We start from the raw sequence: 26,129 nt of genomic DNA on the forward strand, positions 1-26,129 counted from the left end.
CTCAGAATTGACTCTGTTGATGTGGGAAGTGACTATGGAAAGGCAGTGTCCGGCCTCACTCAGAGTTTCGAGGGAAATATGAAATGGAGGCCTCGTTTAAGTACTGCGCAGAAATAAACCCTAGGCCCCTGCCTCACCAGTAGCTGCCCTCAGAGAGGTGTGGAGAGCAGGCGTAGGGAAGGGAGGGAGGGAGGGAGGACGGCTGGATAAAGGACTGTAGTCTGGAGCGGGCACAGGATGCCAACTGTCCAGGAGTCACATGGGACAGACGAGTAATCTCTAAGACACTGCTGGGAGAAAAATCATTGGGGCATTAAAAAAAACCTGTGCTTTACTTTTCATGTTATTTTAATCCTCACTTATTGGTAATAATTACAGCAGGGAAAGGATGGAAAAAATGGGAAGCAGTCAGGTAATGAAGAGTTTGGACACTCCCCAGTTGGCCACGGCAAGACAAGCCGCAGCAAGGATGGACATGGGCCGCAATTGGCCTGAGTGTCAGAGCAGGGCATCATGGGAATGGACTAGCCAGGTGACCATTGGCTGAAGAGCGGGAGGCGGGGCAGAGAGAATGTGATAAATCCTCCAGGAATATATCTTACCAAAGTTGGCAAGTTGTGTAAATTGCCTTTTGTGTTTGTCACTATCTAATGGGGAACGGGTTGGGGTGGGTGGGAGGTGCTGGATTTGCCTCCTGTCATATTTTACATGTTCCCAACCTTGTGGTGGCATCTATAAACTCCAACCCATCATGTGAAGGTTTCAGGTGTATTTGGGGAAAGGAGGAGCCCTCTCCATCCCTGACCACTGTGCATGCACAAAGACAGAGATCCCCGGTTAATGCTGGCTGGGTGTAAAAATCAGCACTCTGAGCGAGATCGACTTGCCAGATCCCCACAGCAATGGGGCTTCCTTTATGTTCCAGCCACTAGCTGGAGACAAGCAACTGACAGCTCCTTAATCACACAGCTCGGAGACAGCACTTAGAGAGACAGTGCCCAGTGTTACATGAGGGCGCAATTGAAATGCTACATGGACTCTTCCATTCCCAAATTTGGAGCCAACAACAGTAGCTTAAGAGATAACTGGTGTCTGTGTCCTGTCTGATTGTGACCATTGAAGAGGAGCAGGGACTTTTCCCCAATGCCAGAGGTTAGTATTTATCCTGCAGGCAGCACAGCTGAAAGAGAGGATCTGATGATCAGCACATTATTGTTGGTGGGATCTTGCTGTGCACAAAATGGCTGTCGAGTGTCCAACATTATAACAATGTCTGCACGATGAAGGCACTCCATTGATTGGAAAGTGCTTTAGGATGTTCTGAGGTGATAAAAGGTGTTACAGGAAAGTCAATCTGCCCATGCTCCTTCACTTTCTTCGCTGCAGTTGGGAATTCTGTCTTCGGCACCTCATGTATTTTGGACCTTTTGGAGGATGTATTTGGTGGTGGGAATCTGGAACTGACTGTCTGAAAGGGGCAGGGACGCACACAATATTTAAGAAGCATTTGGATGAACACTTGAAACGCCAAAGCACACAAGACCAGGGACCAAGTGCTGGAAAATTGGATTAGAATAGATAGGTGCTAGCACAGAAAGGATGGGCCAAAGGGTCTCTTTCTGTGCTGTAAAAGTCCCTGACTCTCTGATCAAATCTGACCCACACTTATTATGATTGACACATTCAGGCTAGACATTTCCTATCACTAATCATAACACCCCACCTACTACCCCCCTGCCAAACACACACACACACATTCACATACACACACACTCACACACACACTCACATACACACACACTCACACACATAAACACACACACACACTCACATACACACACACACACACATACACACACACACCTCACACACACACACACAGATATCTCCTCAGAAAGGTTAAAAAACACAGAAAAACCCAGGGCCAATACCCTGATCAAGTACACTGCAAAATCCCTTTACAGCCCCACAGGTAAACAGAACAGTCCAGGAGAGCACATGAGCCCGGGGCCGGCTGTCTCAAAGAACACTTACTTCTGACAATGAGATTCATGAGCTCAGCTTTCTCTAATGCCTTTGATCTTTAAGACAATGACCTTCCTGTAATGAAGTTCATCGCAAGGTCGGACCTGGGAAAAACCTACCAGCCGAACAGAGATACCCACAGACCCAAACTGTGTGAGGGCAGAGGCTGGACTCCGGGTTATCTCTTGGTGATGATTTAGATAAGGTAATGCATCATGTCAGGAGCCTGGGAGTGAGGGTGAACAGCCTGATTGGGTGGTAATAAGTACAAGCTGTGTTCTGGCTCTTTACTGTTGATCTTGCAATTGTTGCAGAGAAATTCTTTCGAATGTAATTTCTGTTTTGAGCCAAACCCCAAGATACACACAGAGTGCAAACTGGGACTTGACCCCTGACTAGATTAAACATTCTTGCTCAGAAAGGAATGACAAGAGTTTCAGTTCCATATTCAGGCGAACTCTGTCTTAATGTTTTACAAGAGATTCTCCCTTCGCTTTGACAATCAGCAAGTTAAAAACAGCAAACAGACCTGGTTATGGCGTAGGTTGATGTTGTCTAAGCCCCGATTCGTGTAACTGATCACAAACACTGCCTGTAAACTGAGTGGTGGATTGAGGCTTTGGTTTTTGCACCACACTTGCTTGTCCTGAAAATATTTGACACTGTTCCCCTCAAATGTCAAAATTGGTTGGTGTCAGACTTCTCCATTTGGGTGTCCAAAGTTGTTTTCCTCATGGGGCGGCATGGTGGCGCAGTGGTCAGCACTGCCGCCTCACAACTCCAGGGACCTGGGTTCGATTTCTGCCTTAGGTGACTGTGTGGAGTTTGCTCATTCTCCCCGTGTCTGTGTGGGTTTCCTTTGAGTGCTCTGGTTTCCTCCCACAGTCCAAAGATGTATGGATTTGGTGGATTGGCCATACTAAATTGCCACTTAGTGTCTCAAGATGTGTAGTGGGGTAAATGCATGGGGTTAAGGGGATGGGGCCTGGGTAAGATACTCTATCAGAGAGTCAGTGCAGATTCAATGGGTGAATGGCCTCCTTCTAAACTGTAGGATTCTATGTATTGGGGCCTTTGTCTACATATGCCGTGTTTGTGAACTAACATCCGCTCACCTGATGAAGAAGCAGTGCTCTGAAAGCTCATGATTCCAAGTAAACCTGTTGGGCTTTAACCTGGTGTTGTGAGACTCCTTATGTGTATTGGGATCCAGCTTGCAAGCTCTGAGGTGGTCTATAAATTTAAATTTGGGATGTTCTGTGGCCTGGGTTCTTGCTCTCAGCTGACAGTAGACAACTGCCTTTGCTGAAAAAGAGATCTTTAGAAAAATTCAAAACTGACCCGAAACATTCAGGAGAAAAATAAAAGAATCCAATGTTGACTCAGTGAGAACCTGGGGAATAAAATCGCCAAAGCAGCTGGGTTGGGCTTTCAGTTTGAGGAATCTCGTGGAGTTTTAGAAAAATCACAGAGAAATTGATCAAGTTTTAGGTCTTTTCAGGATGTTGAATCAGACTCTTACCCAAGTCTCGCTCAATGGCTCTTTCTGACCATCCGCACTATCCGATAGAGTCTCCTTATGTGGTCCTTTCACCTTTCGTACTGAACCATTCAAACCTAATGGCCTAATGGTATTATCGCTAGACGATTAATCCAGAAACTCGGCTAATGTTCTTGTGATCTGGGTTCGAATCCTGTCATGGCAGTTAGTGGAATTTGAATTCAATAAGAATTACCTGGAATTAAGAATCTACTGATGACCATGAAACCATTGTCGGAAAAACCCATCTGGTTCACTAATGTCCTTTAGGGAAGGAAATCTGCTGTTCTTACCCCGCCTGGCCCATATGTGACTCCGGAGTCACAGCAATGTGGTTGACTCACAACTGCCTCCTGAACAAGGGCAGCTAGAGATGGGCAATAAATGCTGGCCCAGTCAGTGACACCCACGTGCCATGAATATAAGAAAGTCCTGGTCTGTCCTCTCTGATAGGTGCAACAGATTCCACTGCACCATGGTGCAGAACAGCAGGGGAGTTCTCCCTGGTGTCACAGACAATACTTATCCCTCAAACAACATCAAAATTTACATTATCCAGTTACTGCCCTAGTTGCTGTTTGTGGGTGCTAGCTCTATGCAGATTGGCTGTTACAGTTCTCTATATTACAACAATGACTATACTTCAAATAAATGTCTCCTGGGCTGTGAAGTTCTTTAGGAAGATGTATTGGAAATGCAAGTTCTTTGTCTTTTTTAATCCTGCAAGCATTTATCTCACTGCTATTTGTGGGATCTTGCTGTGCATGCAGATAGCCACTCCATGTCCTACATTGCAGCAGCGGCTGCATTTCAAAGTATTTGATTGGATGTGAAACAATTTGGGATTTTCAAGGATGTTACTATGGACACCAGGGTTCTTTAAGGCAATTTTATAGATACGGAGGATAGGTCATAAAGTCTCTGAGTGCTCTTACCTTGGATTGTGATAGGGAGAGATTTCTTCAGCCAGATGGTTGTGAATCTTTGGAACGCTCTCTCTGATGGAGCGGTGGACGCTCAGTCAATGAGTCTACTCATGACTGAGATTTTTGACATCAAGAGAATCAAAGGATTATGGGTAGAAAGTGGAACCATGGAGCTGAATTAGATGACCTCTGACCTTATTGAATGGCAGAACAAACTGGAGGGGCTGAATGGCCTGCTCCAGCTCCTATTCCCCATGCTCCCAAATACTTGATGGCTCACAACAGAGCTCAGGATAACTTGCAAGACAATGACACCCCATCACTGTTGGAATCTGTTGTGAGCAGTTTTAGGCCCAGTATCTAAGGAAGGATGTGCTGGTCTTGGAAAGAGTCCAGAGGAGGTTCACAAGAATGATCCCTGGAATGAAGAGCTTGTCGTATAAGGAACAACTGAGGACTCTGGGTGTGTACATGTTGGAGTTTAGAAGGATGAGTGGGGGATCTTATTGAAACTTATGGGATACTGCGAGGCCTGGATAGTGTGGACGTGGAGAGGATGTTTTCACTAATAGGAAAAATTAGAACCAGAGGGTACAACCTCAGGCTAAAGGGACGATCCTTCAAAACAGAGATGAGGAGGAATTTCTTCAGCCAGAGAGTGGGGAATCTGTGGAACTCTTTGCCGCAGAAGGCTGTGGAGGCCGGGTCACTGAGTGTCTTTAAGACAGAGATAGATAGGTTCTTGATTAATAAGGGGATCAGGGATTATGGGGAAAAGGCAGGAGAATGGGGATGAGAAAAATATCAGCCATGATTGAATGGCAGAGCAGACTCGATGGGCTGAGTGGCCTAATTCTGCTCATGTCTTATGGTCACAGTGTCCTGTCTCCCTGACCTTTACCTTTGCCCTGGGAGACCAGGTTGATGAGAAGGCGGACAGTGTTAACCAGCTGGGCCTGCTGGAGCTGGAGGCCACTGTTGTTGCTGCTGGCCGAGTGCAGGCGTCTCTCCAGTTCCCTGATGGTGCTGATCTGGTGGGTGACCAGCTGCTGGAGCAGCTCCTTCTCCTTCCGGATGGATCCCAGCTCAGTGCGGTGCTTGGCCTCGATGTCAGAGACTTTCCTCTCTAAAAGACTGAGGAAGGCATGGCAGTTAAAATTGGATCAGGTTACACTGCATTTGTATATCCAACAGATATTTAACTTTAACGATGGGAAAAGCCAGAGAATTTTGTAATAAATTTCACATTAAATATATATTTTAGTTCATAATTGAAACATTGTTAACAAATGTAGAAGCTGATCACTTAGTTTCTGCTCCTGATTTGGGTGTGAGGGTATCACAGACTAACCATGACAATCCTCCAACATTTATATGATTAGTGTGAGCTAAACCAGGCATGACCTGCTGAGATTCTATATTCAATTAATTTACAGGATGTGGGCTGGCTAGGCCAGTATTTATTGCTCTTGAGAAGGTGGTGGTGAGCCGCCTTCTTGAACCGCTGCAGTTCCTGAGGTGTAGGTACATCCACTGTGCTGGTAGGAAGGGAGTTGCAGGATTTTGACCTAGTGAAGGAACAGCCAATATATTTCCAAGTCAGCACGGTAAGTGATTTGGAGGGGAACCTCCAGGTGGTGGTCTTCCCAGGTGTCTACTGCTCCTAGATGGTATTGGTTGTGGGTTTGGAAGGTGCTGCCTAAGGAACCTTGGTGAGTTCCTGCAGTGCATTTTGTAGTTGTTATTCATTGCTGCTACCAAGCATTGGTGGTGAAGGGAGTGAATCTGGCTAGTCCTGATCATAAAAAAGAAATGATCATTTATAAGAAATGGAAATAATCTAGAGAATAATCTTGAAGATTCCAAGCGATACAGCTGTGATTACTTCCTTTTGCAGCTGGTTCCACTGTAGGATTTCCCTTTGAGAGAAAAATGGTTATTGGTTCACTGGGCACGATTTTCCAGCTCCTCACTCCAGCGGGATTGTCCAGTCCCGTCAATGGCGCACTCCTGCTGCATGAGGTAGAATCAATGGGAAATCCCATTGACAGTGGCTGGACCTGAAGATCCGACCACCAGCCAACAGTGTGCTACCTCTCGGGGCTGAGAGACGCAGGGAGGCCAGACAATGCTGGCAACTGTCTTGGATAACATGAGTTATCCAAGTTACTGATGTGAGTTACTGATGTGCTCCATCTATATTGTCCCACAAGCTTGAAGTGGTTCTCTGCACTGAGATAAGGTCATCTAGACTTGAAACGTTGGCTCTATTCTCTCCCCACAGATGCTATCAGATCTGTTGAGATTTTCCAGCATTTTCTGTTTCTGTGAGCTTAAAAGAGTTACTTTATCAAAATGAAGAACCTACATCTTGGCTAAATGTTAAAATGTACAGTTCCATTACAAAGCCACGACTGGAGTCCAGAGCAACCTTCATCTGAGGGGAAAACAAAAGCTGCCACAGGTGAGATTTCACCATCCAAACTTAGTTTGAATTGCCAATGGAAGTGGAGTCAAACATCAGGATGAGCTGATGGGCCCAGAGTAACTGTATAAAAACAGCAAATCAGGAAATCTTCCAATTAGAGCCTCTGTATTTTTCAGATATTCTCAGAAAGTGAAGGGAAAGTTTAATAGAGGCCAGTGTTCTTTGCCACATACAGTTTGAGAGGGTTTGGCAGGGTAGATGCTGAGGGGCTGGGAAATCCAGGATTAGTTGGAAGATTCTCAGGATAAAGGAGCTGCCATTTTGTCCTGCGGTGAGGGAGATTTCTTCACTGTAAATCTTTGGAGATCTCTATCCCCAGACAGAGGCTGATGCTCAATTGTTGAGTGTGTTCCAGAGATTTTTGGATTCTAAGGGAATTAGGGGATACGGGCGCAGGTAGAATTGAGACAGATTATCTATGATCATATTGAATGGGGGAGCAGGAGTAAGGCCTACTCCTGCTCCTATTTCCCACATCCAAATGATGAGGGTTTCAATGGAGCGAATAGGGTGAAAGTGTTTACGCTGACAGGAAGCTCGCTAACCTGTAGGCACAGATTTGTGATAATTGGCTATAGAAGCAGATTGATGGGTGAGGGGATTTTGTTTGTATACGGTGAGTTATTATAACTTGAATGTCCAGCCTGACGGTGTGGAGGAAGCAGGTTCAATAACAACTTTCAAAAGGAGATTGGATACCTGCTCAAAAAGGGAAAATGTGCAGGCCTGTGGGGAAAGAGCAGCGGACTGGAGGATTAGTTTGACAGCTCCTTCAAAAGGCTAGCACAAGCCCAATGGGCCGAATGGATCCTCTCCTGGGCTGGATCATTCCGTACAACCAGCTTGATATTGCTTGTCCCATGTTACTTATTGACTCCAAAAGAGAAAGTGCTGGAAAATCTCAGCAGGTCTGGCAGCATCTGTAAGAAGAGAAAAGAGCTGACGTTTGGAGTCCAGATGACCCTTTGTCAAAGCTTACTTCCTGACTCCTTCCCCACACTCTGTGAGTCTTTGGGCTTCTTACTGTACACACAGATAACAGATTGCCCTAATTGTAGAAATATTGACACATTGGGTGTGTTCCATGGGCCTCATTTCAGATCAGTGAGTCAAATCATGACCCCATGACCTTTAGGGATGTGTAACTTCCAGAGAACACTTTGGCAGCAATTCTGGTTAATTGGTTTGACAACAAGCCCCAGAAGACTCACACACACAGCTCCCTCATTAATCAAACTCATTTCACTTCCACTCCTCGGATTGATCCTTACAACTTCGGCATCCATTTAAGAACATTTTAAATGTTGCGAGGGCTCACACAGGTCAGGATAATGACTGGATTTTAACAATGGCTCTGGAACTGCACGGACTGAAGTCAGGAGTTGTCATTAGATCTTATCAGCTGAGGTACAAGTGGAATAATTTTGACCCTTGTTTATTACAAGCCTCATTGTGTCCAGAACCTTCACACCAACAAGGCACAAAGGTTTCTGTGAGTACGTCTGTCAGAGTGAGGGACAAGGCCTTACAGATGTAGAATTTAGGTCAAATTCAGAAATATACAGCCTGTCCAGACAAGCACAACATGGTTAGAACCAACTGCATAATCGAGAGACAACCTCCTAAAAAAACCCCACACACAATGTACACACATACATAAAAACACACACACACAGTCTCACGCACATACACATGCGTGCGCACACACACACACGCACACACACACAGGCAGACACACTGTTGCACACACATGCACACAGTCTTGCGCACACACGCACACACACAGACACAAACATACAGTCTCGCAAACACACACACAGGTGCACGCAGTCTTGCACAGACATGCACGCACAGTCTTACACACACACATATGCATTCTTGCACACACATGCGCACACAGACACACCACACACAGTCTCGCACACACATGTGCACACACAGACACACACAGTCTCGCACACACGTGCACACACAGCCTTGCACACACATGCACACACAGTTTTGTACACACATGAACTCTTGCACTCACATGCACACAGTCTCGCACACACAGACACACAGACACATAGGAACACATATATACACACATACACACTGACATACAGATACACACTCACCACACTCATATTGACTCACCCACAGATGTTTCATTCTTTAGTCATCCATACCGGGCTGGGTTCTTTGACCTTGCCCACTGCTGGGATTTTCCAGACCCGCTGTGGGTTACAGAGATTTGGCTGAGCACCAAATTCTCCATTCTCGCTGGCAGCGGCAGCAGGGCATGACGGCCGAAGAATTCTGACCAGTGACTGGCTAAGTTAAGAAATGGCATCTCTACAACTCCCTAGAGAGAGAGAGGCGGAGTGGGGGGGGAGGTGGGGGAGGTTGGAACACCATGCTCAGAGCACCAAGCCTACTCTGTAACCTGTTTCGGTGTAATGTTAATGAACTGGTTTTAAGTGAGGGCCAGGGTTTAAATTTAATAAGTTTAAAAAATTAGTTTAAATTTAAAATTTACATCATGTAACATTACACTTCGCACATCAGAAATATAAGTTTCAATTATCATTTCAAACATTACACAAGTTCAAAGATACCCCAGTGCAGTCTATTTTCTTATAAAGTGTATTTGCCAGCACTCAGCACTGTGGATGACTCATTCGACTGTTTCCGTTTGTCCAGTAACTAAGTACTAATCTTACGGTCCACAGGTCAGAGGGACAATTACAGAACAGTTCCCCCTTGTGTCGGTGCCAACGGCACTTAACAACTAGTTAATCCGGTCATCACCACAGTGTGGGATCTGTGCACAAATTATCTGTTGGAGATCCGGCCTAGTGACCCTAATGGAGATGGGCAAGAAATAAGATAAAGGGGGGGCGGTTTAGAACGGAGTTGAGGAGGAACTTCTTCACTCAAAGGGTGGTGAATCTCTGGAATTCTCTGCCCATTGAAGTGGTGGAGGCTGCCTCGCTAAATATATTTAAGACGCGGGTTGATAGGTTCTTGATAGGCAAGGGGATTAAGGGTTATGGGGAGAAAGCGGGAAAGTGGAACTGATCCACTTCAGATCAGCCATGATCTTATTGAATGGCAGGGCAGGCTCGAGGGGCTAGATGGCCTACTCCTGCTCCCATTTTGTATGTTCTTATGTTAAATTCTGGGCAATTTCTAACGGGGGGATGGGGGGGTATTTGCATGACCAGCTAGGACAGGTCAAAAGAATCCCACTTTATCCACCTTTTGTGGGGAGTTTGCAGTTTATATAATTCACCTCAGTGAGATCCCTCAATCAGTAAAAGCCATCACTGCCTTGGTGTCTTTATCCTGGAGCTTGCTATTATGGTCTGGTCCCTTGCACTGCATGTTTGAGTTTGTTTGTGTTTCCTGAACGAGTGATTATTTTTATTCAGTGAGCCCTGAATGATACTTTCACTCCCCGTGGCTCGTGATTTACAAGGCGACTATAACAAAACCATACAGGCGTGAACTATCACCCAGTCACCGGCGGCTGGAGCAGCACAGCTTTAGTTTTAAAGCTGTGCTAATATTTGAAAGCCCCTCTCCCACTCCACAGTCTAAACAGGAAATCTCACCGGCGACATTGGCCTGAGTTATCCTGTGTGGATGGATTACTGCCAACTGGTTTCTCAGGTAACGTTAACAATGCTGTGTGTATGTGTCTGGTCGCCAACCCTCCAGGATTGTCCTGGACACCCCAGGAATTGAAGGTTAAACCCCAGGAGACCGCTGTGAGCGATGCCCCCCCCCCCACTTCCTTTCTGGTTAGCATGTTTTCCTAATATTACAACACCAGCAAGCACCTGGAAACATCACCAAGAGTGACTTCTCTCCAACTTGGCTCGATATCGCCATTCCTTCATCGTTGCTAGGTCCTTGACCCTCCTTCCTAACTGCACACTGGGTGTACCTACACTACATAGATTACAGCGAGTTTAAGAAGGCACTCACCACCACCTTCTCAAGGGCAATTAGAGATGACAATAAATGTTGGCCTAGACGGCGACACTCTTATTGCATGAATCAGGAGAAAAAAATCTAAAGTATTTCGAAACTCTACAATGATTTTGGGCCCTTTGAATTGGAAAAGGGGCTATAGAAATGTAAATTCTTTTCAGATTGTTGGGGGGTGATGGGGGGGGTGGAGGCCACGTTCTGGAATTATTCAAAGGGCAGTTGAATTGAAGAATGGGTTTGTGAGTTACGTGCTCCGTCTCAGGGAATTCCAGCTCAGGGGCTCCTGTTCAGCATTGCAAAGACTTTCCACTTAACCTGCCTCACCATTCCCGATTACTGCAGCATCTCTCATTGCAACAAAGCATCAAACTGTCAACCGAGACCATAAGACATAGGAGCAGAATTAGGCCATTCGGCCCATCGAGCCTGCTCCGCCATTCAATCATGGCTGATACACCTGCGCGTGGTGTGGCCGAGAAACAGTCACAACGCGGGCACCTTACCGATTCCTCTCGTGGATCTTGCTGATCTCATTGGTTTGCAGCATCAGCTGTTTCTCCAGCTTGTTGGTGGAGAGGGAATTCTCCAACAATTGAATTTCAATTCTTGAAGTCTGGTTCAAAACCTGTGAAAGAAACGGCACAGTTTGTGATTTAGAATTGTGTGGTGAGGGGGGAAGGGGGCGGGGGGACTCAGATTCATTGTGTCGTTTTACTTCAATGACCGACCTGTTGACTTGTTCCCCACTCCCTTCATGCTGATCTCCATCTGCACAATTGGAGTAAGACATAGGAGCAGAATTAGGCCACTCAACCCATCAAGCCTACTCCGCCATTCACTCATGGCTGATATTTTTCTGATCCCCATTCTCCTGCCTTTTCCCCATAACCCCTGACCCCCTTATTAATCAAGAACCTATCTATCTCTGTCTTAAAGACACTCAATGACCTGGCCTCCACAGCCTTCTGCGGCAAAGAGTTCCATAGATTCACCACTCTCAGGCTGAAGAAATTCCTCCTCATCTCTGTTTTAAAGGATTGTCCCTTTAGCCTGAGGTTGTGCCTCTGGTTCTGGTTTTTCCTACTAATGGAAACATCCTCTCCATGTCCACTCTATCCAGGCCTCGCAGTATCCTGTAAGTCTCAATAAGAACCCCCCTCATCCTTCTAAACTCCAACAAATACAGTCCCAGAGTCCTCAACCATTCCTCTTACAACAAGTTTTTCACTCCAGGGATAATTCTTGTGAATCTCCTCTGGACCCTTTCCAAGGTCAGCACATCATTCCTTAGATATGGGGTCCAAAACTGTTCACAATACTTCAAATAGAACATAGAACATTACAGCGCAATACAGATCCTTCGGCCCTCAATGTTGTGCTGACCTGTGAAAACCAATCTAAAGCCCATCTAACCTATACTGTTCCAATATCATCCATATGTTTATCCAATGACCATTTAAATGAGCTTAATGTTGGTGAGTCCACCACTGTTGCAGGCAGGGCATTCCATGCCCTTACTACTCTCTGAGTAAAGAACCTACCTCTGACATCTGTCCTAATGGGGTCTGACCAGAGCCTTATACAGCCTCAGAAGTACATCCTTGCTCTTGTATTCTAACCCTCTTGACATGAATGCTAACATTTGCATTTACCTTCCCAACAGCCGTCTGAACCTGCACATTAACCTTAAGAGAATCTTGAACAATGACTCCCGAGTCCCTTTGTGTTTCTGATTTCCTAAGCATTTCCCCATTTAGAAATTCCATTAGATTCACATTTGTCATTAATATTGTTCCTTTGGCACATTTTGGCCAAAATTTGGACAAACTTGAGTTTCTGGCAAGTATAAAGTGAGAGACAGAAGGACAGCATTGGAATAACCTGAATTGAATACTAACAAAGTCATAGAGAAAAGGAAGAAGCTTCTGTGGATCCCTGGAGCCGGTAAGCCCAGGGTCCTGCGCAAGGAGGATTTGGGCTTCAACACATCTCTTTTTTTCAATTATTGTGATTTCAAGAAGAAATTAGCTATAGATCTTGGGATTAAAGGGATCAAGGGGTATGGGGGAATGGCGGAATCAGGATGTTGAATTTGACCATCAGCCATGATCAAAACGAATGGCAGAGCAGGCTCGAAGGGCCGAATGGCCTACTCCGGCTGTGTTTCTATGATTCCATGCAGGAACTCAGCAGCAAACTGTCTGTCCTCAGCATCGACTGCAATCCAGCAGGATAGACCCATCAGCGGGAACCTTGCTCCAGCACAGAGAGCAGTTTCAGGTGAAGAAAACAGATCAAAGGATTTGGAATAAAGTCAATAAAATCTAACACCCGGCCTGGAGTACTATCAAAGCAGTGATCTGATCTTTGGCAACAGAATGTAGTTTAAAAAATAGTTTGAGCTCTGTTCTCTTGTAACGTAGTTTTAAGATTAAGAAGGATATAAGAACATAAGAACATAAGAAATAGGAGCAGGAGTAGGCCATCTAGCCCTTCGAGCCTGCCCCGCCATTCAATAAGATCATGGCTGATCTGTCGTGGCTCAGTTCCACTTTCCCGCCCTCTCCCCATAACCTTTAATCCCCTCTCTTATCAAAAACCCATCAGCCCGCGTCTTAAAAATATTTAGCGAGGCAGCCTCCACCAATTCAACGGGCAGAGAATTCCAGAGATTCACCACCCTTTGAGTGAAGAAAGAACAACGAACAAATCAACTAATTTTAAGGGGGTGAGAATGGAACCAGAGAGAAAAAGAAGTGGAAATGGAGACTGACGGGAAAGAAATGGAACAACGATGGGAAAGATTTAAAATAGTAATATGAAGTGATGTATTTTGGTAGACTGAACCAGGGCAGGACTTACTCAGTTAACAATAGGGCACTGGGGAGAGTTACAGAACAAAGAGATCTAGTGGTACAGGTTCATAGCTCCTTGAAAGTGGAGTCACAGGTGGACAGAGTGGTGAAGAAGGCATTCAGTCATCGGTCAGAACACTGAATACAGGAGTTGGGACGCCTTGTTGAAGTTGTACAAGACATTGGTAAGGCCACACTTGGAATACTGTGTACAGTTCTGGTCACCCTGTTATAGAAAGCATATTGTTGAACTAGAAAAAGTGCAGAAAAGACTTATTAAGATGTTACCAGGACTTGATGGTTTGAGTTATAAGGAGAGGCTGGATAGACTGGGACTTTTTTCACTGGAGATTAGGAGGCTGAGGGGTGACCTTATAGAGGTCTATAAAATAATGAGGGGCACAGATCAGCTAGATAGTCAATATCTTTTCCCAAAGGTAGGGGAGTCTAAAACTAGAGCGCATAGGTTTAAGGTGAGAGGGGAGAGATACAAAAGTGTCCAGGGGGGCAATTTTTTTACACAGACGGTGGTGAGTGTCTGGAACAAGCGGCCAGAGGCAGTAGTAGAGGTGGGTATAATTTGTCTTTTAAGAAGTATTTAGACAGTTACATGGGTAAGATGGGTATGGAGGGATATGGGCCAAAAACATGCAATTGGGATTAGCTTAGGGGTTTAAAAAAAAGGGCAGCATGGACAAGTTGGGCCAAAGAGCCTGTTTCTATGCTGTAAACCTCTATGACTCTCCGACTCAGTGTTGCTGGAACAAACTGACCAGTAATGACACACTGTGGATGAATAAAGGATAAAGCTAATTAAAGAAAAAGTTATGTGCGAGTGACAAGAGAGGAAAGAATAATAAAATGGAATGCAGGACGGTTAGAGGTCAAAAAGAGAAGGTAAAATTAAATGATCAAAGATATCAAAAGAAAGGAAATATTCTATAAATACATAGATAACAAAAGAAAAATCAGGACAGGGAGAGAGTCACTAAGGAATACAATAAACTCCCCGGTAAAGACAAAAACTGGTGGAAATTGGAGATATTTATTTAGCCCCAGTACGTACAGGAAGGCTAACATGGTGACATTAGAAGAGGAATCAGCAATAATATAAAACTACTTAAGACAAAAAGAGGAGGAGGTAACTGAAAAACCGGTCAGACATTGAATGGCGGAACAGATTCAATTGGCTAAATAACCTCATACTGTTCCTGTGATCCTCAGGGAACTCCTTTACCTAGAGAGCGGTTAGAACGTGGAACTTGTTACAAGGAGAAGTTTATGGGATTCTTGGATGGGAATAAAAGGAGACCTGGAAATGATCTGTTGAGACTTTTAGGCCTAATCAATAAGTGTATATTGCTGAAAAAACAGACCTGTTGAAGCTTTCCATCCTGCACTCATCAGGACACTTTGTAAGAATACCCATGTAAGAGAGAACAACAATTTATACTGCATCAGAAAGAAGTGCTAATTGGTTGGCAAGTAACTTCTGATTGGTAGAGGTGCTGCCATGTCCTGATGAGTATAAGATTAAAAGCTTCGACATGTTTCTTTTTTCAGCAATACTCAAGTCCCATACTACCAAACAAATTAACATCTGCTAAGTATTGTATTTGGTTAGTCATGTTTGCCTTGATTCACTCTGATTTGGTAAAAGTTTCAGTTTAAAACAGGAACTCTTGTGGTGTATTTCTTTCAGTTAATAACTGGGAGTTTGAGTTTTTTTAAAAAAAATAACTGGCCTCCCCTGCGATCACAACACTGATCCGATTGTTTTCTTAGTTTTCTTAACTCCACTTCCCTGCCTGCCCACAATAACCCTTGACCCCACTTGTCAACCAAAAAACCTCCGCACACCCCAAAGCATCGTGCCGTCAATCAAACCCTTTTCAACTGCAGTTATTTTGTAATGGAGGGAGTTCATTATCTTCCTCAGCAGAAGCTGATTCAATAGTAACTTTTGACAAGGAATTGGAGGGGGCACGGTGGCACAGTGGTTAGCACTGCTGCCTCACAGTGCCAGGGACCTGTGTTCGATTCCCGGCTCGGGTCACTGTCTATGTGGAGTTTGCACATTCTCCCCATGTCTGCGTGGGTTTCCTCCAGGTGCTCCAGTTTCCTCCCACAGTCCAAAGATGTGTGGGTTAGATTGACTGGCCTGCACTTAGTGTCAGGGGGATTAGCAGGATAAACGCATGGGCTTATGGGGATAGGGCCTGGATGGGATTGTGATCAAGTATAGACTTGATGAGCCAAATGGCCTCTTACTGCACTGTAGGGATTCTTAAAAAAAATGAAAAGGGAATATTGCCAATAGTATGAAGGTCTGAAAGCAGGGCAAGTGGCACTAATTATACGGCTCTTTGACTGAAGCAGGCTAACACCTCATTTTTGTGTTGTAGATAAAATCTGACAGGGCCAGATAAGGCTGTATGAGGTAGGATTTAAGAAGTGCCATAAAGAGGCACAGGGGTTTAGGGAGGAAATTCCAGAAGTTGGGACCTGGACAGTTGAAGACACAGCTACTAATGGATGAGTGATGTGAACTGAGGCTGTAATTGAAGCAGAGCAGATGGTTGCAGTGTTGGATCCAGGGAAAGGGAGGGATGTGACCCTGAAGGATTTTGAACAAGAGAACACGATTTTTAAAATCAAGTTGTTACTGGACTGAGAACCAAAGTAGGTCACAAAGTAAAGGAAAAATCTGGATTCTATCCCCCCGAGGCTGTGGTTGCTGGCTTATTGAAACTCTGAAGACAGAGATTGATTGTCTTTTGTTATTAAGGGCATCAAGGGATATGTGGTTAATGGTGGTCAAATGGTAAAACTGGACTAGACATCAGTGTAGGTCAGTGAGTGGGGGGGTTGATGAGTGACTGGGGCTTGTCCGTGAATGGGAATTTGGACACAGTAGGAAGTCTCGCAACACCAGATTAAAGTCCAACAATTGGTATCACAAGCACTGCTCCTTTATCAGGTGAGAGTTTGGGCACAGAGATTTTGCAGAGAGCTGTGTGTGATGAGCTAACGTACCTGTGCCTCAACGTCAGTCAGCTTGCGGGTCTGTTCCGCTGTCTGGCTCAGGAGGTTGGTGCCGATCTCCAGCATGGTCACGGTGTGATTCTGCACAGCGTTCTGCTGTATCTGCGCCATCTCAGATTTGATGTTATCCTGGATGTAACTTTCAAGCTGTTGGAGAATAAAAAAGGGAAATGGTTTTAGGAGTTAGTGGGAAATCCTGCAGGCTATGTTTCAGTGGATTTTTCTCTCCGCTCTGAGTTGGTCAGCCCTCAGTTTTCAATCCTCACCAAACATGTAATCTCAGCTAATAATTTAACAAGGGGCCGGAGGAGTGCTGCACTGCCAGCGGTGCTGTCTACGGATGGGGCATTAAACCAAGGCTCCACTTGCCTCTCAAATGCACAACAATAATTTGTAATCTCCTAGCTTCCCAGTGTTAGGTTTTAGGGGTACGTATTTGCATTAACTTCCCCTGGATAATCATCCATCAAAACATATTAAATTGCTAACTTTGGTTCTCTGCGAATGTTATTGCTAATTAGTTACTCTGAAAAAGTTCAAACAAATAAAACCTCTTTTAACTTCAGTGTAACAATTTTAAATATCCAGGTCAACCCTTGCATGGAACATCCCATACTCCTGACGCCCAGGGGTCACCCCCCCCAACATGGTATTCCCCTCCACCCCCTCCACCTGCACAGGAATCCCCATCCCTCCCTCCCATGACCTGACCCTGACCTGACCTGGCTTAATCCCCCCTCCCCAGTTCAGCTTGATCTAACCCCCTGATCTAAACCGACCTCCCCAACCCAAACTAGCCACACAGACTACTCCCCCCTCACCACATCCAGGCCAAACATGACCTCCCCAATCTGACCCAATGCCCACCATTCCCCATACCTGATTACCCCATTCCCCCCTATGTCCGAACCTCCCCCCCCCCACCTCCCCCCCCAATGCCTGACCTCCCTCCCGCCACCCCCACACTTTCCAACAATCCCCCCAATCCCATCCATTTACTGTCTCCCGGGCCTGTCAGACCTTTAAACTCAGTTACTTCACAGATGGAGGTGGGACCTCCTTCACTCTGACTCTTTCACACTTTGGCACTGGACTGGTCTGCACTGCCTGTTCCTCACCTGGCCTGGGTCAGGAAGGTCAGCTGAGACAGGCACTGAGAAATTTGGGATGGGGGATTGGGTATGGAGTTGCAATCCAATGCTGATTGCCATGCTGAGAATGTGAAGGGCCATTGTATTTACAAAGCATCTTTCACAAGATAAAACATCTCACGGCACTTCACAGGCACATAATGAAGTCAAATCTGACACCAAAGTGTATCAGGAACTATTAGGACAGATGACCCAAAGCCTTGAGATAGTTTATTCGGAGTGTTTTAAAGGAGGGAAGAGAAATGGGGAAGTTTAGAGCAGGAATTCTAGGATGCCTAAGGAATTTCTGGAATTTCTAAGGAAATTTGGCACGTCAGCTACGACTCTCACCAACTTTTACAGATGCCCCATAGAAAGCATTCTTTCTGGTTGTATCACAGCTTGGTGGCTCTTGCTTTGCCCAAGACTGCAAGGTCATGAATGTAACGCAATCCATCACGCAAACCAGCCTCCCATCCATTGACTCTGTCTACACTTCCCGCTGCCTCGGCAAAGCAGCCAGCATAATTAAGGATTCCATGCACCCCAGACATTCTCTCTTCCACCTTCTTCCTTCAGGAAAAAGATACAAAAGTCTGAGGTTACATACCGACCGACTCAAGAACAGCCTTTTTCCCTGCTGTTGTCATACTTTGGAATGGACTTACCTTGCATTAAGTTGATCTTTCTCTGCACCCTAGCTATGACTGTAACACAACATTCTGCATTCACTTGTTTCCTTCTCTATGAATGGTATGCTTTGTCTGTATGGCACGCAAGAAGCAATACGTTTCACTGTATGTTAATACATGTGACAATCATAAATCAAATCAAATCAAACATCAAATCAAATCAAAATGTATAAGATCCTAAAACTATGGGACTCCTTCTCCGTGTTCTGAGAAATTTTAATCTTCAACAAACGTCACTAAAGCAGACAATCCACCCATTTTCTCATTGCAGTCTCTGGGAGCTTGCTGCGGGCAAATTGGCTGCCACAGTTCCTCATTACAACTTCAAAAGTATTTCGTTGGCTGCAATGCACATTGGGACTTCCTGGGACCACAGAAAGCACTATCTAAATGCAATTTGTTCTTTATAACGTGGCCAGTTATCTCATTGCTGTTTGTGGGATCTTGCTGTGCACAAATTAGCTTCTATGCAACAGGGAGTATGTTTTGGAACTAGTTAATTTGCTCTGAAGCACTTTAGCAAGTCCTGTGAACGTGAAAGTCAGCGAATATCTGAGAGTTTTCAGTCCTTTCATAGACTGGGGGCTTTGATTTCTTAAAAGCAACTCTGTGCTATTTCTGCCTTGAAGGTGTGTGTCTAAACTTTTGATAGCTCACAAGAGAACTCAAGGGTAGCTTGTGTTTTTGCTGAATGAGATTGGCTGAGTGTTAAGAGACACAGCACTACGGAGACAGGAAGTCGTAGGATTAGGGTCCACGGGGAAAGCAGCCACGGTTTGGGAATAGTAGAGTTAAATCATAGAATTGTGGAATGTATTGAGTGTGTGTACTAAAGCACTTCTGTAGCACAATTAAAAAAGGAACTTAGAACAAAACATTGACAAAAATAAGTTCTGAGATTTCAGAATTTTAACACAATCACTCTAAAATAAAATTTCCAAAACTACAGCTGCATTACTGCAAAGAAAACAGATTAACATCTCCCTTAAAATAGTGAACTAAACAAAGACTCACTTCAGTATGTATCTCAATCTTACATTTCTAGACTATATTGTGCAGACTGGTCCAGATTAAAAATGTCATTGAAAGAACTCTCCAGAGCAGAAATTAAATATCTTCCAACCGCTAGTTTCTCTTCGACAGGAAGAAATAATGTTCATTTGTACAGCCTGGAAGGAATTAAATCATTCACAATTATCCTTTTCAAACACCTTGATCTCCATCTAGAGGAGCAACGATCACTGTTTTGAAGCAAGGAGTTCAGGTGGTTCCGTTACTCTCCCACTCAGTAGCCAATAACCAATTCAGTAGCCAGAAATCTGACCCGTCCCCAGCTATCCCTGAGGGCATCAAGAGTCAACAACACTGCCTGGAACTAGAGTGATGCATACTCCAGACCGGGTAGGGTGGGAGGTTTTCATTTCTGAAGGATATAAATAAGGAACATAGGATTCAGGAGAAGGAGTTGGCCACTCAACCCCTTGAACCTATCCCACCATTCAACAAGATCATGGCTTCATGATCTTCGCTGACTTTCACGTTCACAGGACTTGCTAAAGTGCTTCACAGCAAATTAACTAGTTCCAACACATACTCCCTGTTGCATAGAAGCTAATTTGTGCACAGCAAGATCCCACAAATGGCAATGAGATAACTGTCCACATTATAAAGAACAAATTGCATTTAGATAGTGCTTTCTGTGGTCCCAGGAAGTCCCAATGTGCATTGCAGCCAATGAAATACTTTTGAAGTGGTTTTGACTCCACTTTACCATCTTCTCCCCAGAACCCTCGTCTGGCCAATTAAACATCCGTCTAACACTCCCTCGAATAAATTCAATGACCCAATCTCTACTGCATTTAGCAGAGAAGAACTTCTAACAACGCTTTGAGAGAAAAATATTCATCTCCATCTTGCCTCTTATTCTCAAACTGTGGTTTAAACTTCTGGTCTCTCCCACAAATGGAAACAGCCACTCGCTATTGAACCGATCAAATGCCCTCAGGCCCTCGATGTTAATGAATTGGCTTTCCAGATTTGCACCTGCTCGAATTTAAACTCAGAGGACAGGGCAATCAGAGGGCGGAAAGAGGGGTCAGAGGTGGGGCAAGGGGTATCAGAGGCAGGACAAGGGGATCAGAGACGGGGCAGATGGATTGGAGGCAGGGCAGAGGGATCAGAGGAGAGGTAGAGAGATTAGAGATGGGGCAAAGGGTAACAGAAGTGGAGTAGAGGGATCAGAAGTGGGGCAGGGGGATCAGAGATGGGGCAGGGAGATCATAAGTGGGGCAGGAGGTCAAGTGGGGTAAGGGGGTCGGAAGCAGGGCAGAGGGATCATTGGTGGGGCAGGGGGATCAGGGACAGGTAAACGATAATGATGCATTTGCTTCAAAAACTGCCAATGGAAGTTCAACAATTGGTTTCAACAGTAAAACATTGCTGGAGATTAAAGAATGGCACTCACTGTTCCGTACACAGGTTGGCTGAGAGAGTGTTCCAGGGTGGGCAAGGCAGAGACTCACTCTGAAATCTGACCAACTATTTACTGCCACAAAGTCTTTTGATGAAAACATAGAGAGGTTTACATTGTTACTGCAATTACTTTGATATTTCAGGTCGAGATAAAAGTGATCTGGACTTGCGTGTTGAAACTTCAAATGTAATTATTTTAGGGTAACTCAATTCCTACTCCTGGTACCAATGTAATAGCCATCAGTGAGTTGGGAAGTTTCTCTTACTCACTCACTGAGTATCATGTTATAGGACATTTGCTAAATTCACCATGATTCCTCCTCCTGTACAGGCTGTATTTATTCTGTACCGCTCCATTAGGATGGTGTTAAATGGTGAAACTGAATCATCACCTCAGGAGTATTTGGAACAGGGGGAGACAATTTTTAGCCTCTTTATCCGGCTCCAACTTTCAATTGAATCATAGCTGATCCACACTTCAGCTCCATATCGCTTGTGACCTTGTGGCTTAATATAGTTCCCAAATATTTGCTCCCTCCACCGCTACCTCCCCATGGCTACAGACTATATCAACTCCAAGCTACGTTACAGGAACTTAACGAGGCTCCTTCAATAGCACTGAAAATCTTGTGACCTTTACCCAGATGGACAAGGGCAGTAGACACCTGGGAACACCCACCAACTCCAAGCTCCCCTGCAAGACACACACCATCCTGCCTTGGAATTATATCACCGTTCCTTCACTGTAACTGTGATAAAATCCAGGAACTCCTTTCCTCACAGCACTATGGGTGTTCCTGAATCACCTGGACTGCAACAGTTCAAGAAGACAGCTCTCCATTTTGACTTGATTTGATTTGATTTGTTATTGTCACATGTATTAACATACAGTAAAAAGTATTGTTCTTGTGCGCAAAACATACCATTCATAGAGAAGGAGAGAGTACAGAATGTAGTGTTATAGTCATAGCTAGGGTGTAGAGAAAGATCAACTTAATACAAGGTAAATCCATTCAAAAGTCTGACAGCAGCAGGGAAGAAGCTGTTCTTAAGTCGGTTGGTACATGACCTCAGACTTTTGTATCTTTTTCCCGAAGGAAGAAGGTGGAAGAGAGAATGTCCGGGGTGCGCGGGGTCTTTAATTACACTGGCTGCTTTGCCAAGGCAGCGGGAAGTGTAGACAGAGTCAATGGATAGGAGGCTGGTTTGTGTGATGGATTGGGCTACATTCAGGACCTTTTGTAGTTCCTTGCAATCTTGGGCAGAGCAGGAGCCATACCAAGCTGTGATACAACCAGGAAGAAAGCTTTCTATGGTGCATCTGCAAACGTTGGTGAGACAGACTATACTGTGACTGTAACACTACATTCTGCACTCTCTCCTTTCCTTCTCTATGAACGGTATGCTTTGTCTGCATAGTGCACAAGATACAATACTTTTCACTGAATACCAATACATGTGATAATAATAAATCAAATCAAATCAGAATGCAGTTGGACTGAAAGCTCGTAGCAGTAGAAGAGAGCCTCCCTGTGTGGCCAGCAGCCTCCTCCCATCCATACCTGCTATGTTTTTAGCTGATAGTGGGTTCCATCAATAAATACCCACCTTGCCACGTAATCACAGGTGTCTCCCATGCCTGCTGTTGGATCCTGGCACACAAGTGAAAGTAACACCCGCGTTCCCACTGCACTGTCGGGACCCACTTTTATCAAATTCCATCCTGTTCCTCTGTCTACACTATTGAATACCTGCAGTATTTTAAACATATCAGTGGTATTACATCACAATCTTCATTACTATGTTAAAGAATAAACCATTATCGGTGACCTGACGCAATTCCATCTTGTGTTTTGATAACCTTGCGTTTTGCTTTTAAACTGCATGAAATTTGAAGAAATGCTCAGACATTTGAACAGCAGATTTGATATTCTTATTCTAACTGGAACCAGATGGTAGATAAGCCTTGAATCAAACCTTGCCATTTCTGCTTTCTCCTAAATGAATTTGAATGGCTCATTTAAAACAGGATTTGTGTAATAACAAAGCGAAAGGCAATCATGGAACAATCTAGCAAACTAACAAATGTGGAGAGCTGACAGGAAGCCCACAAGTTGCCAAATTGATAAATGTTCAGAATTTTGTTGTAAGGGAGAGGTCGTGTGAAACAGCACATTGCAGAATGATACGGAATCCACGGCACAGAAACAAGCTGGTGGCCTGGTTACACGGTGCTGGTGTTTATGATCCATTCACTCCTCCACCCACCCCCCCGCCCCCCCCCCCCCCCCCCCAACCCCGCTTCATCTCACTCCATCAGTATATCCGTCGATTCCTTTCTCCCTCTTATGCTCATCTAGCTCTCCCTTAAATGCATCAATACCACTGAAGCAGCCTGTGTCTACATACATACAATAAAACCTGAACATAATCCAGGTTTGGACTGACAAATGGCACGTAACATTCACACCAACAAGTTCCAGGCAATGACTATCTCCAACAATAGAGGACCATCTCCCCCTGACATTACCATTGCTGAATTCTCCACTATTGACATCTTGGGGGTTAGCACTGTGATGATACTGTGCTATTGTTATATTTTATATTTCTGTAGCGCGTTTAAAATTCGATTTTTTTCTTGAAGCAGTCAGTATGTCTGGAAGGAATGCAGCAGATGCTGAAAAGCAGGATAATTACTAATTTTAACCCTGTAGTGTTTGCTTAGAATAGAGCAAATTACCTTTTGTTTATAACTGGAAGGAACCTCTGGGTTTTTCAATTAAAGTAGTGGAAGGTGAGGTAAGTATACAGGGTCTTATAATCATGTGGTACTAGGGAAGCTAGGTTGTCAGCAGAATAAGAGCTTTTTTTCTGTGTTCAGTTGCTGGAGAGGGCTGTTTAAAGATAGAAGCTGACAAGATGCTTTCTGTGGCTCTGAATACTCTGTCTGGAACCTTCACAGCTGTTACTACAATTTAAAGCAAGTACCTCTAAGTTAAAGTGGGGTTTAAGTCTAAGGAAAGACTGTTGCTTACTTGGATCTGAAATGGTGATAAGTTAGAAATTAAGGGTTTTTTTCATGTTTAAAGATTGTTCAACAGTTAAAAGTTAAACTGCTTCATTTTGTTAGAGCTATATTTAAACTATGTTAGGAATAAAGCTTGTTTTGATTTAAAAAAGTCCCTAATTTGTCACTGGAATTACTCCTGGAGTGAAACATCCTTTCCTTACATTTTTAACAAGACAGAAAAATTGTTAGTGTCTACTCTGACTTCATAATGTACCTTGTTCGGGTCTAGCACCCTAACAGCATTGACCAGAAACTGAACTGGACTAGCCATATAAATATTTTGGCTACAACAGTGGGCCAGAGGCTGGGAATTCCATGGTAACTCACCTCCTGATTCCCCAAAGCCTGTTCACCATCTACAAGGTACAGTTCAGGAGTGTGATGGAATACTCTCTACCTGCCAGGATGGGTGCAGTTCCAATAACATTTAAGCAGCTTAACAGGGCAAAGCAGCCTGATCAATTGGCACCCCATCTGCCACCTTCAACATTCACTTGTTCCACCATTGGCACCTGTGGCAGCATTCTGCCCCATCTACAAGAGGCACTGCAGCAACTCACTATAGCTTCTTCAACAGCACCTTCCAACCAGCAACCTCTGCCACCTTGGACAAGGTAAAAAGTCTGACAACACCAGGTTTTAGTCCAACCTATTTATTTGATAACATACTCACAAGCTTTCGGGGTTAGCCCCTTCGTCAGGTGAATGGAGAGTTCTGGCCTCAGACAGAGCATATAAAGCACAGACAGTTTAGAGATTACTGATTAGAATGCGAATCCTTACACCTAACCTGCTGTTCAAGACCTGAAGTGGCTGATAATGTGAGTGGAAGGAGCACTGATCATAGTTTAAAGAGATGTGTATTGTCTCCAGACAGTACAGTAAGTGAGGTTTTGCAAACCCAGGCAAGTCACGGGGGTTACAGATAGTGCGACATGAACCCAAGATCCCTGTTGAGACCGTCCTCATGTGTGCGGAACTTGGCTATCAGTCTCTGTTCAGCGACTCTGCGCTGTCGTGTGTCATGAAGGCCGCCTTGGAGAATGCTTACCCGAAGGTCAGAGGCTGAATGCCCGTGACCACTGAAGTGTTCGCCAACAGGAAGGGAACAGTCTTGCCTGGTGACTGTCGAGCGATGTTCATTCATCCGTTGTCGTAGCGTCTGCATGGTCTCCCCAATACGTTGCAAGAAAGGATGTCCCGAAGCATGGTATATTGGGGAGACCATGAAGACGCTACGACAATGGATGAATGAACATCTCTAAACTGTCTGTGCGTTATATGCTCTGTCTGAGGCCAGAACTCTCCATTCACCTGACGAAGGGGCTAACCCCGAAAGCTTGTGAGTATATTATCAAACAAATAGGTTGGACTAAAACCTGGTGTTGTCAGACTTTTTACTGTGTTTACGCCAGTCCAACGCCAGCATACCCACATCATGACCTTGGACAAGGGCAGCAGTTACCTGGGAGCACTCCCTAACTGGAATTCCCCTGTAAGCCACACACCATCCTGAACTGGAAATATATCACCATTCCGTTACTGTCATTGGGTTAGAATCCCAAAACTCCCTCACTAACAGCACTGTGGGTGTACCTATACCACATGGACTGCAGTGGTTCAAAAAGGCAGCTCACCTCCTCCTTCTCAAGGGGCAATTAGGGGTGGGTAATAAGTGCTGGGCCCAGCCAGTGACACCCACATCCCATGAAAAAATAATTAAAAAATCACTCTCGGTGAGAGTGTGTTCCACAGTCTCACACCAATTTTAATTCTCTTTAAGGAGCGATAATATACCCCTATGATTTGGGGGTGCAGAAAGGTACAGTGTGAGCTGTGAACGTTCATCCTGAACCTCGCAGTGAGAGTTCAGTAACTGGTGGATTTGCTACATGACTATCAATTAAA

The 26,129-nt window shown here is 44.7% G+C and overlaps 1 protein-coding gene across 2 annotated transcripts in view; it reads right to left on the bottom strand.

Annotated features, from left to right (window-relative positions):
* The window catches only part of angpt4 (angiopoietin 4), a 70,432-nt gene that overhangs the window by 20,901 nt on the left and 23,402 nt on the right, over nt 1–26,129 (bottom strand). For both annotated transcript variants that reach the window (XM_080204358.1, XM_080204357.1), the window contains exons 2-4: nt 16,849–17,004; nt 11,461–11,582; nt 5,393–5,625 (exon numbers count right to left, since the gene is read on the bottom strand). In XM_080204358.1, the coding sequence (XP_080060484.1) occupies nt 5,393–5,625; nt 11,461–11,582; nt 16,849–17,004 (511 nt within the window). The remainder of the gene's footprint in view (nt 1–5,392; nt 5,626–11,460; nt 11,583–16,848; nt 17,005–26,129) is intronic.

This window comes from Carcharhinus amblyrhynchos, chromosome 16 (assembly GCF_965287045.1).
Source record: "Carcharhinus amblyrhynchos chromosome 16, sCarAmb.v2.hapA, whole genome shotgun sequence".
Classification (NCBI taxonomy): Eukaryota; Metazoa; Chordata; class Chondrichthyes; order Carcharhiniformes; family Carcharhinidae; genus Carcharhinus; species Carcharhinus amblyrhynchos.